The sequence below is a fragment of the Halichoerus grypus genome, chromosome 4 (assembly GCF_964656455.1).
Source record: "Halichoerus grypus chromosome 4, mHalGry1.hap1.1, whole genome shotgun sequence".
NCBI lineage: Eukaryota > Metazoa > Chordata > Mammalia > Carnivora > Phocidae > Halichoerus > Halichoerus grypus.
Window position 1 is genome coordinate 182,554,555 of NC_135715.1, and position 17,087 is coordinate 182,571,641.

At 40.8% G+C, this 17,087-nt stretch overlaps 1 protein-coding gene across 1 annotated transcript in view; it reads left to right on the forward strand.

Moving 5' to 3' along the window:
* COL4A3 (collagen type IV alpha 3 chain) overlaps window positions 1-17,087 on the forward strand; it is a 123,377-nt gene that overhangs the window by 46,280 nt on the left and 60,010 nt on the right. The window contains exons 2-6 of the mRNA XM_036073797.2: window positions 10,143-10,199; window positions 12,236-12,325; window positions 15,186-15,230; window positions 15,921-15,965; window positions 16,694-16,756. Coding sequence (XP_035929690.2) covers window positions 10,143-10,199; window positions 12,236-12,325; window positions 15,186-15,230; window positions 15,921-15,965; window positions 16,694-16,756 — 300 coding nt within the window. The remainder of the gene's footprint in view (window positions 1-10,142; window positions 10,200-12,235; window positions 12,326-15,185; window positions 15,231-15,920; window positions 15,966-16,693; window positions 16,757-17,087) is intronic.

The window sequence follows — 17,087 nt, forward strand, 5'->3', positions numbered from 1 at the left end:
TGAGTTTAGACTTGGCACCGCCAGCCGTAAGGAATGAACGAACAATTTTAATCAGGGGAGTGACATAATACAATCTGGGAAATTTATTTATGGTTGATAATTAATCCTAACTTCTATTTTTAAAAAGAAATACTGTTTCCTTATTTCATAAATACCGCAGATGTAAGTGTAATAGTTTTCCAGATGAGTCTCCATTTCTGTTTAATGCTCAAAAGGTAAAGTTGATTCTCAAAGTGTGGTCTGGGGAATCCCTGCAACCCAGTCTCCTGGGCTATTCTCTAGACTTGGGGTCCTGGAGAAATTAAGACTACTAAGGGCTCCAGATAATTTTTGTACACTAGTGGTTGAGAACCACTATCCTAACTTTCAGTTGGAATACCATGAAACTAAACGGAGAGATTTTTCTTGATCACAATTTGATTTGAACTACTGCCATCAAAAAAGCGTGTTAATCATAACAAATGCAACAAAAACACCCCAAACATTTCTATAGTTTGTTTTAAAAAGCAGATTCGGGATATCAGATTCTCTCCTTATCCTTTATAGAGATTTTATGTTTGTGATTTGTTGGCTTATGTCCTGCCCCAATCAAAGTGTTAGGTAGACAGCATTTACTGTCCTCCAGGCTTAGGGAGAAGACAGTTTCACGATAGTGGCCAGCGTGAGCCAGGAATGGAGCCCCAACCTAATTCAGCCATAAAGAATTATTCTTCTCTAATGTGGGCACAGCTGAGACAAAGCCCACAGGTTTGTGGGCCCTACCTCTCCAATCTAGCCTGGGCAGTGGGCAGGAGAACTAGCATGTATAATGGCCTCTCTGCTTAGAAGTTTGCCAGTCTCCCTAAAATGTAGTCAGCTCCTCTGCCCAAGAGAAAAGGAGAGGTTCTGAGCTCCACATAAAATCTGGACCAACCTTGGACTCAGTATGAGACAGATAAACCCTAAGGCCTCTTACAGTCTTAATAGCATATGACTTAGAACAACAGAGAGTGTAAGTCCCCCACCCTACCACTAGCAAGTGGGAGGTCAGGCAACCTCCAGAACTGACCTTCATCGGCAGAGCATCAGCTGAAGGTGTCTTCATCAAGTGATTGAATCATTTTTCTTTAAAATTTTCCTATGTTTATTTTTACTGTGTTTTTTTTCTACCAGGAAGTCAAAGCTAGATTGGTGATTTTCCAAATTGGAGAAAAACATCACTGAAGATGAACTTAGAATGCTTCTTAGGTTGAGAAAACAATACGTTATTAGACTTCAAATGTGAAATTAACAGGAAGTTTTCTGGTTTTGAGATGAACTTTCTTTTTTATTGTGAATTTTGAGCAGAGTAAAAAAATATGGATAGTAAATAATAATAATAAAATACTTGTAGTATTAAAAGACCTGGAACAAAAGCAAAGTCCCCGTCCAGCCTACCCTCCCCCACCTCCCCCTCCAAAGAGGCAAACGCTTTTAAATCTTCCAGCTATTTCTTCCACTTATTTACTTCCATATTTCTGAAAAACAGGCTCATAAGAGTTATTTTAACACTATTGACTTGCAGCTCAGTAGGTGAGGACACTTCTGTGACCTACAACCCTCCTTTTCCTCAAATGTTCCCAACATGCTTAGATCAAAACTTTTGGTTAAATCAGCAGTATATGGTTTTAGAAAGTATGTTCATTGCTAAGCCACTGCTTTTCATGTTTGTGAACTTTCTTGGACAAACTTTTGTTTTTCCTGAAGCTTTTTAAATTTTCTAGTCACACTTGTCAGACAATTTTCTTGGTGTCCCCCAGGGACTGCCAGCCTCTGGCTCCAGTCTAAGTTATTTATACCATGGTCATCCTGAGACACTCATTCTGAGTTAGATCCTCACTCCTAGATCCCAGGTCTTCCCCTTTCTTGACCTAATTTGTTTTTTTGGTGGAGCACATCCTCTGGTAGTTAACCATGGAAGTATGCCTCGATGGTAGTATTTTTGCTTCATTATGGACCTGAAAATAATCTGTGTCTCCTCAAACTTAATGTATCATTTGGTGAGTATAAAAGTCTACATTGAAAATCAATTTCACCCCAGAATTCTGAAAGCCTCATGCCATATCTCCTTCATAGTATTACGGTTGACACATCCAAAGCCGTTTTGACTCCAAGATCTTTGTATATGACTGTTTCTTCTTGTTGTTGTTTCCTTCTAGAATCTTCTCATTGTCCCCAGTGTTCTGGGATGCTTTGATAATGTGCCTCAGATGTGTGTGTGTATTTGTAAGAGGGGGACATTCAGTGGGCCCTATCAATTAAAACATTTATTTTCTTTACTGAGAAAATCATTTATTATATTATTTCTTTAATAATTTCCTCCAATTTTCTCTCCATGGCCTTTTTGAAACTCCATTTGGTCAGATACTGGACATCCTGAATTGATCCTCAAAACTTCTGCACTTTTTTCCTTATTGTTCACCCCTTTTTCTTTTGCCCTATTTTCTGAGAAGATTTTTGAATTTCTCTTTTATCATTTCCAGCAAACTTTTAATTTTAGTTGGACCCCTGTATTATTTACTACTACCTAATTGATTATCCCCCGATTTTTCAGTTTAAAACAGCAAACATTTATCATCTCATACATTCTTTGAGGGTCAGGAATCCTGAGTAGGAGTCTGGGTGATGCTGTCTCCAGGTCCCTCATGGGGTTCAGAAGCTGTAGGCTGGGGCAATAGTCATCTAAGTCTTGACAGAGTTGGAAGACTAGCTTGCAAGATAGCTCATTCACAGGATTGTTGCCAGAGGCCTCAGTTCCTCAATACATGGGCCTCTTCATAATGCTCCTTGACTTGACATGGCAGCTGGCTTCCTCAAAGCAAGTAACCCAAGACAGAGCAGATATCACAATGTTATTTTTATGACTTAGTCTCAGAGTGACATAGCATCACACTTGTCCTATTCTATTGGTCCTACAGACCAGCCCTGGTTCAATATGGGATGGGACTACGAAACTGCATGAATGCCAGGAGGAGGGATCACTGGGGGCCATGTGGGAGACTGGCTACCACAGCTCTGTATTCCAATTTTTGTTGTTTCTTTTTTCTTTCTCCTCTGTGTGTACCCACCCTTTTGGAATGGCCCCTGTTGGGAATACTTCATGACCCCAATCCAAATAATTTTAAAATGGTGTTTCTTGGCTCATGTTCCCTATTATGCACAGGAGCCAAATTCCAAACCACCACAGTTGGCTTCTAGACTCAGTCCAAACATGGGATGATTCAGTCCCCCCCCCCCCCACTGCTTTGTGTTGTCATTGAATGTTGCTCACCAGAAATATTTATCTTGTTTTTGAGTTTGTCTTTTTTATTTTCTGGTTTTGTGTCTTATCTTTTATTGGAACAGAGGATATGTGTCAAAGTATTTACAAATGCAATGGTCCAGTTGACGTGACGCTTTCACTGGCCACCCAGGTTCCAACAGTTGACACTTTTCATCTGTTTTTGTCTGCTCACCTGTTTTTCTCATCTTGTGAGTTGGTACTCTTTTTTATTCTTTATCCCTCATCTTATTCTGGTTTTCATACACACACACACACACACACACAAAAGGACAAATGCAAAAGTATTTAAACAACTATCTTTCTGGATTAATGTTTTTCTTTTAAAGATTTTATTTATTTATTTGACAGAGAGAGAGACAGCAAGAGAGGGAACGCAAGCAGGGGGAGTGCGAGAGGGAGAATCAGGCTTCCGGCTGAGCAGGGAGCCTGATGCGGGGCTAGATCCCAGGACCCTGGGATCATGACCTGAGCCAAAAACAGACGCTTAACGACTGAGCCACCCAGGCGCCCCTGGATTAACTTTTACATACATAAGTGAGCCTGTTTTTTTTTCTCCTTATTATTCAAAATAATATTGCTACCCAAGTAGTGTCCATATTTTCAGATAGTATCACATCAGAGTCTTCCCAAAAATCCAAAGAAGGCCTCCATTTGGAAAACTGGCCTAGTCGTAAGGGTGACCTTCAGCTTCTTATATTCCTTTTAGGTTACCTTTAGGTTCACAGATAGAAAATGGATTTTCCCTTGAAATGCCTTATATTTATGTGATGAAGTGCAAGGTTTCTAAACACTTCTAGCAACTCTCCCAGAACCCAAAGCTGAAAAATGTAAAACTTTGAAAATCCCGGAAGTGGTGAAAGGCACATGATCATCCTCCACATGGACAAGAGCTCAGGGCTGCTTCTCCAGATTTCTCCCATCGGAAGTACCATCCCTGGAGAGATCAACAAGAACTCTGACATGCCTGGTTCGAATATCCTTCTTCACTGGTTGTTCACATGAAAAAGGAATAGATGAGTTTTATATACAAGCTACTTTTTTAAACAAGTAATAGTATCAAAGATATTTTCTGAAAAACTTGGTCCTACATACAGGCAAACCAAGCAGGCAAGCTAAGGGGTCCCATCTGCCCCAACATGTGTCTCACCTGTCAGTCCGGAGTTGTTTGAATTTTCTACCACTTGGGGCATTTATGCACACTGTGTGTGTGTGTGTGTGTGTGTGTGTGTGTGTGTGTGTGTGTTAAGAAGCATTTATCAGTGGGGCACCTGGGTGGCTCAGTTGGTTGAGCGGCTGCCTTTGGCTCAGGTCATGATCCCAGGGTCCTGGGATCGAGCCCCGCATGAGGCTCCCTGCTGGGCAGGGGGCCTGCTTCTCCCTCTCCTCCCTGCTTGTGCTCTCTCTCGCTGTCTCTCTCTAATAAATAAAGTCTTAAAAAAAAAAAAAATGTTTAAAAAAAAAAGAGGCATTTATCAGTAAAAAAATGTGTCAGTTACAGGGCATATTTTTAAAAATTAGTTCACTAGTGTGCATTACACTGTATGAGTTTAGCTTGCTGATACCTCTCAGAGGGAAAACCGTAGTAGTAAACAAAGCAGATAGTGGTTGACCAGAAGGATTGTGGATGGAAGAGCGGAGACAGTTGTGACTAGTTTCGTGCTTCCCAAAGTCATGCTTGTGTTGGACAGTGTAGACTTTCACCAGACCAAGGGAAATGAGAAAAGTAAGAACAGCGTAGATATTGCTTATGAAGTAAAAGTTATTTATTTTCACTTTAAAGGAGCACCTTGTAGTCCGTGAGCATTTATTTGCTTGCTTCCTTTACAGTGTTTTAATTTGCTTTTTCTTGGGGCGCCTTGGTGGCACAGTTGGTTAAGTGCCCGACCCTTGTTTTTGGCTGGGGTCACGATCGGGGTCATGATTGGGGTCGTGATTGGGGTTGTGAGATCAAGCCCTGAGTCAGGTTGCACTGCAGGCTCAGTGCTGACTGGGCTTAAGACTCTCTCTGTCCCTCCCCCTTTCGGGCAAGAACCCTTGCATGCTCACTTTCCCTCTCTCTCAAATGAATAGGGGAATCTTAAAAAAAAAAAATCTTGTTTTTTTCTTATGGAATGATGATAGTAGATGATAGATTTGCTGTTGGCTCATGGGTGGGAGGGTAGATTTGCTTGTTTGTGTTTGAAGAAAGCCATTGCCCTTACATATCAAAATATAAATAAAACAATCCACTGTTGGTCTCCATTAATTTTTTTTATTTTATTGCCCTGTGAAGTTCAAAATATAAGGAACTTTTAGATTAGACGATCTTCTGGATTCTTCCCACCCACAATTTGCATCACCTGGGCCCTCCCTGCCAACAACCCTTAGACTGAAGTGTCGTAGGAAGAAGGGGAGGAACATAAGGGAGGGAAAGGGGGGAAGAGAGAGATGCCTGTGTGCCATTCTGATAATTTTCGCACGTCACAAAATATTATTTTTCTTTTTCTTTTTTTCCAACTATTTGAAAATAGAAAAATCATTCTTAGCTCAAAAGTAGTGCAAAAACAGACCGCAGACTGGATTTGGCCTGTGGGTTGCAGCATGCCAACTCCTGATTTATACTGCGAAGTCCATGAACTACCACGTTATGTTCATCACTGGGATTTTACATCCCATTGTCGGGGGCACAGCGGCAGTGTGAGGGGAAGAGATACATCTGAGTCCCTCCCCCAATGCCTCAGTAGCCCACAAAGCCAGCCGATAATTAAATATAGCACAGTGCTTGAGAATATGGCTGTGGGTCAAACCACCTGGATTCATATCCCCCAGCTCCATTCACAACAACCTCTAGCCTCCGACATCCAGTTTTCTTAGCTATAAGGTGGAGTTAATTCTAGTACCTGCCTCACAGAATTGTTATTGGGTGTAAATGAGGCCGTGCATGAGGCAGGGAGCCTGAGCAGTGCCCTATGCAGTCACTGCTCAAAAAATGTTAACTATCGGGGCGCCTGGGTGGCTCAGTCAGTTAAGCGTCTGCCTTCAGTTCAGGTCATGATCTCCGGGTCCCGGAATCGAGCCCCATGTCAGCCTCCCTGCTCAGCGGGGACTCTGCTTCTCCCTCTCCCTCTGCCTGCGCTCTCTCTATCTATCAAACAAATAAATAAAATCTTAAAAAAAATGTTAACTACTGAAATCATCATAGGATGGATCCAAGTTCATTTCCTCTACAGCATCCTTATCATGGGATCCTTCAGAGTCTATTAATCTTAAATGAATGGTGAAGGCCTCTTAGACCTGCTAGACTCAAAACATTTTAGGACAAGGAAAAAAAAAAACCTGGAGTTAACGATTATAAATCCCACTCACTGCCTTACATGAGATGGATGGAACTTTCTTACCGATTTATTCCCAAATGTACCAGAGACCTCTGATTGCCCCCTTCTTTGTCAGAGCCAGTAATGTGCATGCTTGCTGTCGTCCAGAAAAACAAAAACGGGTGGCTGATTTAGATGTCTAGACTAGTGGTGTCTCCCTGGACAGGGCTTGAAAGATAGGAAGTGGCATCTCCAGTGAGATTTCTGCGATACCCAAGTGGGGCGACAGCGGCTCTGGGTGGGGAAGAAGGGGCCACCGCGAGAGCGGCGCACGGGTGTCATTCCCCTTTACTGGAGGGCATGCTGCCAAGGCTCACGGTCAGTTGCTTAAGGCAGACACGGGATGGAGGGGCCCTGCGAAGAGCAGTTCATGGAGTCTGTCTGGCTCAGTCAGCCACACTTGGTCAGCTCTTTTCACACACAAAAACGTTCGCCTCAGGCTATTGGCTGGGCAAAGGATCAATAATCATAATGCAGAATCAACAGACCTGCTCAGTAGAGTGTTAACCAGCTTTGAACGCTGCCAACTTCCCCTTACCCTAAACCAGGCCAGGCTGGGCGTGGGGGAGGAGAGGCTGGGGGACAGGCAGGAAACCAGAATATGTCACCCCAAATATGTCTCTCCGACATAAAAATTATTTTGAACTGAAAGCAACGATGAAGCAGTAAATGCAGAGAAGCCTTTTTATTTTGTTGTATATTTTTAAAAGGGCATATTTTTCAACTTCTCGGAGGGTTTAAAATTTTCCAAAAAAACCTTTTCAGTCCAAGCAACTAACAACTAATTAGCCTGGTGTTAATTTTAACTTGTATTAAAATAACCAAGGCTTTTAGTTTCATTTTCTGCCACTTCATGGATAGTTGTGCATAATTCATGCGTAAAGAAAATATCTCAGTCACAGTAGAGCAAAACAATAGCAATATGATTCATATGTCTTGAAATTCCAGGTCCAAATTGGCTGTAAAAAAATTACCAGTTTTCCATCTACCCATTGATCCATTTAATCAATCCACAAGCATTGGTTGAGGATATATTATACATCAGGGTTACTGATGTGAATTAGACTAGAATTCCTTCCCTCCTAGGGCTTACAGGCACCAGGGAAAATATACATTAAACATAGGAGCAAATAAGAAGGAGGACCTCATGTCATTTGGGGGCGAACACTTGTTCAAGCTAACATTGAAAGATTTCCAGTAACGTACAGCAAACATGGCTTTTACTCCAAGAAATAAAATAAGGCCTGTCTCATGACCTCCATGTACCTTCTCAGAGGTTAGAGGATTGGTAATTTGCCTCCTCTTACCCGTGGCCCAGAGAGTCTCAGAGAGTGCTGTGTTGTGTCTGGGAGGCAGAAGGGTCAGAGATGCTCATTGTCCACTTGAAACCGTGGCCCGCCACCACCATGGGAACTCGAGCATTGGGTCCTCGCGCGGGTGGCACTTCCTTGCCCAATATCTAGTGCTCTTGGGTGTAGGACTCAGACTCCTTTCTGAAGCCCTGCTGCCCCCTCCAAATGCTGTGTGGGAGCAGCGTGCTTGTCCCTCCAACCCTTGGGGCCACCTGTCAGCAGGTACTTTAACCAGAAACAAAAACTAAGGCTCTTGTCTTCAGGCAGCTTTTGCTTTCCCAAAAGTGAGGGACAGAAAAGCCTGGTTACTTGCTTGGGATGACAGGAAAAAAGACATCGCAAACAAAAAACAGATGTGCAAATTAGTGTGTCAAATGATCTAGTGTTCAGAAACATTTAGAGGATTAGCTCTAGCTTGCAGACTCAGATTTTGGGTGATAGCTTAGACTAGTGGAATCAGAATCACCCAGAGGGCCCATTAAAACAGAATACTGAGACCCACCCCCAGGGTTTGTGATTTAGTGTGTCTGGGGTGGGCCGATAGTTTGCATTTCTGACAAGTTTACAGGTGATGTGGATGCTGCTGATCAGGGGATCCCCACTTTGAGAACTATTGCTTTAGTAGAGTATGCTTGAATATGTGATTGAAATGAACATAAAAGTTGAAAAATCTAGAAAGACAAGATTAAAAATATTATGTCAAGGTATGACTTAATGACCCCAAACATCTAGGAGGAAAATCAGAAAAATCTAGTCTTCTAAAAAGTACCAAATATCCAACACTTGGAGAGAACATAGATTTTCCTTTTCAGTCAACCACTTTCCATTCATACAAATTGTGAGGTATGTATAAACGTGGTGTTTGAAAATTACTATACACTTCCCTTCCTTGAAAGGTAGCATGGCCTAGTGCTCTAGGCTCAGGAAATATATTTAATTAAAGATGTTTTTGCTTGAGCATTTTATTTTAATTGAACAAATAGGGTCCTCCACTTTGGAAATGTCTGAAGCAATTTCTCTTTTATTTTTTCTACCAACCAGCCAGCACAGGTCCTAGACTTGCCCTGCCTTTGCTGTGAATTAATATTCTTTTCCTGTGGAAAGCAAACTCATTCTCAGTTAATATTAACCTGAAGAAAAAAATTTAAAAGGTAAATACATAAACATAGAACATGTGTCAAAACACATTTTAAATTCAGTATTTTCAACTACCTCTTTGGTCCTCTGCTGGCAGAGAAATCTTTAAAAATCAACCTTCACTAGAGTTGGCCTGTCCATAGGTTCTAAAACGTGTCAGAGTAACTGAGACAGGATAAGAGTTCTCAAGCTCACAGCTGAATTTTTGTTTTTGCTTTATACCAAGAATATGTCACTACATTAGTGAATTAGTTTGTTCTCCTTAAAGACACATAGTGGGTATTGATCATCTTTTCTCAGTCTTGAACATCGTTTCAGGAAAAGAAAACCTTCGAATCACTTATAGAAGATATGACCAGTTAATACACACATATGCATATATTATATATATGATATACATATTTACATATATAATATACATATTATATATATTATGTTAAATCTAAGTTGCCAACATTAGACCACTTTCTGCTTACGGTTATGGCAATTTCATATGGTACAACTACACGTTATCCTGAAAAAAGGAAAGATGACTTCGCCTTTTCCATAAATAACTTAGAATTCCCAAATACAATAAAAATGATGCACACTCACCAGACAGTTCTCTTACGTGCAACATCTTGTCACTTCTCGGCTCTGTTTCTCTTGATTTATTATTGCCCCAGTATAGCATGGCTCCTAATAAATGGTGTTTAACGCTCAAAGAACAGAAAAATATGTTTGCTTTTGCCCTGCCAGCCAGGATTTATTAAGCTGTTTTTTTTTTTTTTTTAAAGATTTTATTTATTTATTTGACAGAGAGAGAGCACAAGCAGGGGGAGCAGCAGAGGGAGAGGGAGAAGCAGGCTCCCCACCGAGCAGGGAGCCCGATGCGGGGCCCGATGCCAGGACCCTGGGACCATGACCTGAGCCGAAGGCAGATGCTTAACCGACTGAGCCACCCAGGCGCCCCTATTAAGCTGTTTTTAAACCAAACTCTCTCTTTTTCCCTTTTCCTAGGCTTGTGTCTGTAAAGACAAAGGCCCGTGCTTCTGTGATGGGATCAAAGGGGAGAAGGTAAAAACAAAATCTTAATATTGCTTCTTTCTTCTGTAGAGCTCATCCAGGAATTTGTTCTTATCAGAAAGACCCGCAGTGTGTTATTCCATTCCCCAATCCAATTTTAAAGAAATTGTATATAAACATTAACCAAAGAAAAGGAAAAAAACAAAAACAAAAAACCTTCTGGTAAGTTTCAGACAACTTGCGTAAATACCGTCAGGTAAAAATGTAACTCTTTCGGTCTGTAAAGAAAAAGGAGCAAGTTAGCAAAAAAGAAAGCTTATCAGAATGCCTCTCTATGTAGAAATGTTGATAAACACGAGAGAACTGAAAACAACTGGATTCACTCACTTTGACACGGGCACTGAAATCCCAAGACCTCCAGGCCTGCAGCACTGGTGCAGGCGCGCCCCCTGGCGAAAGAATCCTGCAACAGCCCCCTGGTTGAGGCCAAAATGCAGCCCCCGGAAGTACTCCCGGTGTCCCCCGCTTTCTGAAAGCTCGCCTTGCGCCACTCCGCTTTTAGCAAAGACCCACGTTGCCATTCGTTTTGCTAACCAAAAGAAATGCAAAGAGGATTTTGCTTCTATGAAAACAGCAACAACAAACAAACATTACCATACCAACGTAGGTTTTTCATAAAAGCAAAGTGGTGTAATTCGAACTTTCAGAAAGCGGGGATTTTACACCATTTTACACCATTTCAATTTAGGAAAAGTTTCGTAGGAACTCTGTGCCTTCAGATAGCGGGGCAAGCCCGTAGCTCCATTACAGAATTCAAGAAAAAAAAGAACGCCACGAAATCTCATTAATTCGCTCCATTAACTTGCAATTTGTGATAATTAAGACAGAGGCCGAACTAAAGTTTTTTCTTTGTTTATCAGACCCTTTCCTCAGGGACGCTAATGAATTGCTTAACGATGTTGAAGAGTGACTAAAAATATTTTTAGAATGTATTTTTAGCTCTTTAGATCAAATAATCTGCATATAATTTATATACTAACTATATAATAATTATTCTGCTTATTTTCAGTTATTCTATAATTAACACGGACTTTGATTTAGGTTTTTCCCTAAAGCTATGAATGTAGTATATTCAGATGCAGGTTGGAAAGCCGGGATTCATTTTTGCTCTCAAGAATTTATTGAGTCCCTACTATGTGCAAGATGCTATTCTAGGATGTGTGAGAGTAACTGAGTATTGAGAGAGGACTAGCAAATTCTTTTGTTTCTCTTTTTATGGAATGTGTGTGCACATAACCATGTGAAATAGCTCACTTGATCTCTTTCTAAACTTTTTAAAAATTTAACTTACCAATTGTGTAATTAAATTGACTGAATCAACCAGTGACCTTTATTATTAAAGAGTGATCCCAGGACCCATGTTCACCAGAAAATTATTTGTTGGCAGAAACGTGTCACTCATGGGGCCTAAATTATTTTCACTCACTCATTACTAGGGTCATTCTCATAATATCATCTCTTTCTAAAAAACAATTTAGCTCACCCTTTTGGTTATGCCATTCTCGATATCTCCTGCATCTCCTACACAAAGAGCAGATTGAATTACTAATTCCTGTGCAATCAAGAAAGGGCTAAAACTGATAGCCTGCATGTTGTTCTTTTCAAGCTACAAAGCAATTATGCGCACCCCCAAACACATTCTTGTGCCTTAGCCTCACTCTCTCTCCATCCCCAAGCAAACACACCACACCAATCTCAACTTTCTCACTGGCCTTACCCCCTCCAGTTCTTGATTCCCTCTCTCTTGATCTCTGCTCTGTGTAGCGCCACCGTTTGGGGAAAAGTAGTTCCTACAAGACCAAAGGCAAACACTTTCAAGCCTATTATAGACACATACTAAAAGCGGGTAGCTTTCCATTTACTGTTATACTTACTGCTGAGTGTCAATTTTGTTGTTCCAAGGGGAAAAAAAGATAGGTCAAATGTCCTCATTAAGTTGTAAAGAAAAGAAAGCAATGGTTGTGGGTATGTTTATTGCTGGACAGTGCTATTCTGTGTGTTTCTTATCCTGTGTTGGTTTTTAACAGGGGGAGAAAGGCTTTCCTGGACCTCCTGGTTATCCAGGCCAGAAAGGATTCCCAGGTCCCGAAGGCTTGCCTGGACCACAGGGACCCAAGGTATGTCAGTGTATAAGCTTGGAACATCCCCAATTCACCTAACCTTCTTTATGCCTACCCCTAGGTTGCTGGGAACCTGGAGAGAATTCGGCATCTCAGCCAATTGGTGGGTGCCATGGTGAATTACTGCTCTCCAGGCTTAGCCAGGTCCTCTCTTATCCCAAGAGATTCAAATGCTCATCACCTTGAAGTTCCCTACTCAACTTCCTCCTCCTCCTCCCTGATCCAGATAGCTTCTATACCTGCCTGTTTTCTTTCGTCTTGCATGAAAGGGTGAGTTCTTTTGGCCTTTCATTCAGGACCTATTCTTACCCCTGTGTCCTGGTCCTGGGATTCCCACCAGAACCATGCCTCTTGGCCATTCCTTTCTTTTTTGTTGTTAGCTTTTCTCTTTTAATCCTCAAGAATGCAAATGGCCCCCCATGCTTATATAAAATTTCCTCTGGCTATTTCAGGTCCTGTAAGCAAAGGATTGCCATCCTTTCCCTGTCTTCCCTTTCTCTGTCAAGATTTTAAACACAAACAAAGTAACTAACCAGGCTAACTGTAATTCATCTCCTATTCGCTCCTCAGCCGCCATAATTTTCCTTTGATCCCCCTGCCCTGAAAACGCTCCTGCAGAAATCACCCATGACTTTTGTGTCCTTCTGCTTTGTTTCACCATGTGGATCACTCTCCTTGAAACACTTGTCTCTCTTTGTTTCTGGAATCATCCCTCCTCCGATTCTCTTCTTTCATGGGTTCCTCTTTCTCAACTCATCACACATTTTTATCCTAAAGTCCGTGATACAACAAAGGGCTTTGTTCAAATAAATACCCTAGAGGATTTGCTAAAGAACTACATAACCACTAGATGTGCTGATGGCTCTTTCCTGCTGCGGACATTAGCTAGACTTAAGCCTGGGCTCTCGCTCTCACGTGGTTGTTCCCCTGACTGCAGGCCTCCAGCAAGCTATGAACTAATGAATAAGCTATGAAAGATCATTGTAATTGATCCCCACAGAGTCTTTTTAAATTTCATAAATGTGTCGACTACTTACTTGGTCATCAAAGGCAACAGTTACTGCGAATTTCTTCTGTGTCAGGCATTGGGACGTTTACTGTTGACTGTCTCTCAGCTACTCTTCACGTTGAACCCCAGAAATCATGACTATGGTGACTCAGTCTCTCCGTTTTAGGGATGAGGAAACCGATGCTCAGAGCACTTAAGTAACTTATCCTGTGCTCCATGGTTAAAGGTGACAAAATCAGAGTTCAAATCTGGTTTTATATGATGCCAGAATCAAACTCCCATAACCAAAGAAACTAAACCCACACCTACAGTTTCTAAGTAAACAAGCAAAATGTTGTGGTATTCCAGGAATTCTACCATTTCGTGTCTGTCTGATTCATGTATGTGTAGTTTCTCCATTTCTCTTTCTTCTGACCCTAATTTTGAAAAAAAAAAAAAAAATCATTCAGATTCTGGACATTTAGTGTCTGAATTTGGACCCATTCAGTGTCTGACCATTCCCACTGCCTTATTCCAGGATAGTCCCACTTTTCACTAATAAAATGAATTTGCCACTTCAACTCTGGACTTGGATCAACTCATGTCAACTTCTTCCTTTTTGTTTTGTTCTTTACTCCCATTCCTCTCGTTATGCTGGCATTTCTTTAGAGAAGCCAACAATCAATTAAAATAATCATTGCAAACATATGGTGCTTACGATGGGTTATGTGATGTGGAGGTATTCCATAAAGTTAATCCAGAAAATTTGGGGGCCATGTTGTCATGGAGTTTGTATACGACAGTGTACTTTATAGATGTAGCTACAAAAGATAATTTGATCAAAGGCAGACAATTATTGCATATTAAAACCTGACCAAAAAGATTTTTAAGTGGGATCAAGCCCCGCATCAGGCTCCCTGCTCAGCGGGGAGCCTGCTTCTCCCACTCCCACTGCCCCTGCTTGTGTTCCCTCTCTCACTGTGTCTCTCTCTGTCACATAAATAAATAAAATATAAAAAAAAAAAACCTGACCAAAAATATTTTTCAGGTTTAAAAATTTCCTCTTAATTTTAAATATTGTATGCATGAAAAGAATTACAATTTTGGGGTCTTGTGCATAACACAAATAGCATCCTGCAGAGAAGGAGAACATGGGCACACGCCCAGGCATTCCACCTCAGTCAGCGAAGGCCAACTGTGGCCTTGACCATCCAATCTCAGAAGACTCTGTAACAACCCTTTTCTCAAAAAAAATATCAAAAATACCAAAACATACTGAAACTCCCAGGAATGATAAAAAACTTGCCCGAAGCAAGTTTATCTCTGGTTCAGGCAGTTCTTACTTGGCTATTTATTTATTTGTGCATGCCAGGCCCATTTTGTTAATAAAGTCTTTCTCTTGCACAGAAATATTGGCTGCCATTCTCATCCCCCCATTGTAATTGTATCATCATCCTTATCAGACCTCTGCAGCTGTCTGGCTAATGTGGGGTTTTTACAGCAGCTCTTCTCAGACATTAATGTGAACAAGAGTTATTTTCTAATCTGGTGAAAATGTAGATTCAGAATCAATCCGTCTGAGACGTGGCGGAGGCCTGAGAGCCTGCGTTGCTCGCAAGCTCCCAGGTGATGTTAATCCTGCAGGCCCCTGGACCCCACATTGAGCAGCGGGGCTTTGAACGAATTTCTGTTGGTCCTTTCTGATAAATGTTTTAGCTTCAATTAAGCAAACAAGCAATTTCACTGTGTTAACACTGAAATAATCACAAGAACAAAACAGTTTGGCGTGTGAATAGAATGGGGACTTTTAATTTATGGTTTCTTAGTGCCAAATAATTTCCAGTGCCTTTTTTTTTTTCTTGGATCTAGGGCTCACCAGGACTCCCAGGACTCACTGGTCCCAAAGGTGTGAGGGTTAGTAGTCCAACTGGTCCATCCTGATTGTTTGATGAAAATTCTTCTTCTTTAAAAAATAAGAACTCTGAAAAAATAAAAAATAAAAAATAAGAACTCTGCTCTGTAAAAGTTATACAAATGTCACAAAGGAGTACATTCTGTACGATACACTCTATAGATGAAGTTCAAGAACAGGTAAAAGGAATCTGTCACGGCAGAAAACAGTGGTCATTCTGTTGGGGGTGGGTATTAATGGACTGGGACAGGGTGTGAGAGAACCATGGGGGGTGGAGATGTTCCCTGTTTGGATGGGATGGTGGTGATACCAATATGAACATGTACACATATGCAAACATTCCTTAAACTGTTTGCAGAAGCTTGGGGTACTCTACTCTATGCAAATTATACCTTAAAAGTCCACCCAAAAAAGGCAAAAATAATCTTAATCATCTCTTTTTAAATATTGCACTGTATGTTAACTAAAATTTAAATAAAAATTTCAAAAAAGAAGTTTGATAAATGTAAGATTTTGAAAAGTTTGTCAAACCTTTTTTTGTTGTTGTTTTGTTTTGTTTTCCAAATAGTGTTTAGCCATTCCTAATTAGAGTTGCAGGATGGGGTTGTCAGAATGGTAAATACTTTTATGTTTATAGGTTGAAACACTTTTAAGTGTTTTTCTTGTCACCTTCCCCTTTTCTACGTCTGCAGGGAATAACTGGATTGCCGGGATTTTCAGGTCCTCCTGGACTTCCAGTAAGTAATGGGGAAAATGTGTAAATTTTAAAAAATAAAAAGAAAGCTCATTTTAATAAAGAGGTTAAAGCAATAGCACAAAGAAATAGGTACTGAGACATGTGCTACATGATGAAAATGTTACAGTAGAATCACATAATATATTAGAGTGTGGATTTGTAGGACACACAAGTCCAGTTGGATTTCCTAAAATCCAAGCAGAACAGAATGGAATAGAATGGAATGGGACAGAATGGGACTTGACAGTATGAGATGGGATAGAATGGGATGGGATGGAATGGACTAGAATGAATGGGATAGGATAGAATAGAATAGAATAGAATAGAATAGATGGAATAGAATAGATTAACTCTATTTAATAGTGTAGAATAATAAAATAATAGTTACCTTGTGTATACATCCTTCTTCTTTTTCCTTTCCTTTCTTCCAGTTTAAAACAGCATGTTAAGGGACTTCATTTTATATAGAAAGGTCTTCTGTTTTATCTAAAATATCTGTATCTCACTTGATAATTTTGGGTTTTGATTAGCCCATTTTATTTGCTATAATTTTTATTTAAATTATCTAAAATAACTAAATATACTATTTAACTATTTAATAGCCATTTGTATTTAAATAAGTATCTAAATTAGGCCATCTCTTCCCTCGCCTTGGGTCCTTCACGATGGCTACTTGTTCCTGGGGCCCGGGTGGTGATGCCACCTCTCTGAGACTTGCTCTGTTTTCAGGGCATCCCGGGCCATCCTGGGCCTTATGGACCTGCTGGTGTCCCAGGATGCAATGGGTCTAAGGTATGTACTTCTCACACAGGAGATGGTTAGGAAACATTTTGCAGAATGAATCAATCAAGGGGAAGGAGGAAAGAGAAGGCACAGACTTTCCTTGAGAGACTCTTTTAGCCAGAACCATTGGTATGTGTCTTCAGGACAGAAACATGATGGTCTTCTTTCTTCTTATGGCTTGGTTTCTGATTGTCTTTTGAGGACATTCTCTCATGTTCTTCCACAGAAGGACAACTGGGGGCTCACCCTTCACCTAAGGTTGTGAGTGTATGTAAATCAGAAACGAAAGCTTGGAATGCAAAATTGGTCTTTTGAGAAAAGTGACTGAGCTTTCCAGTGT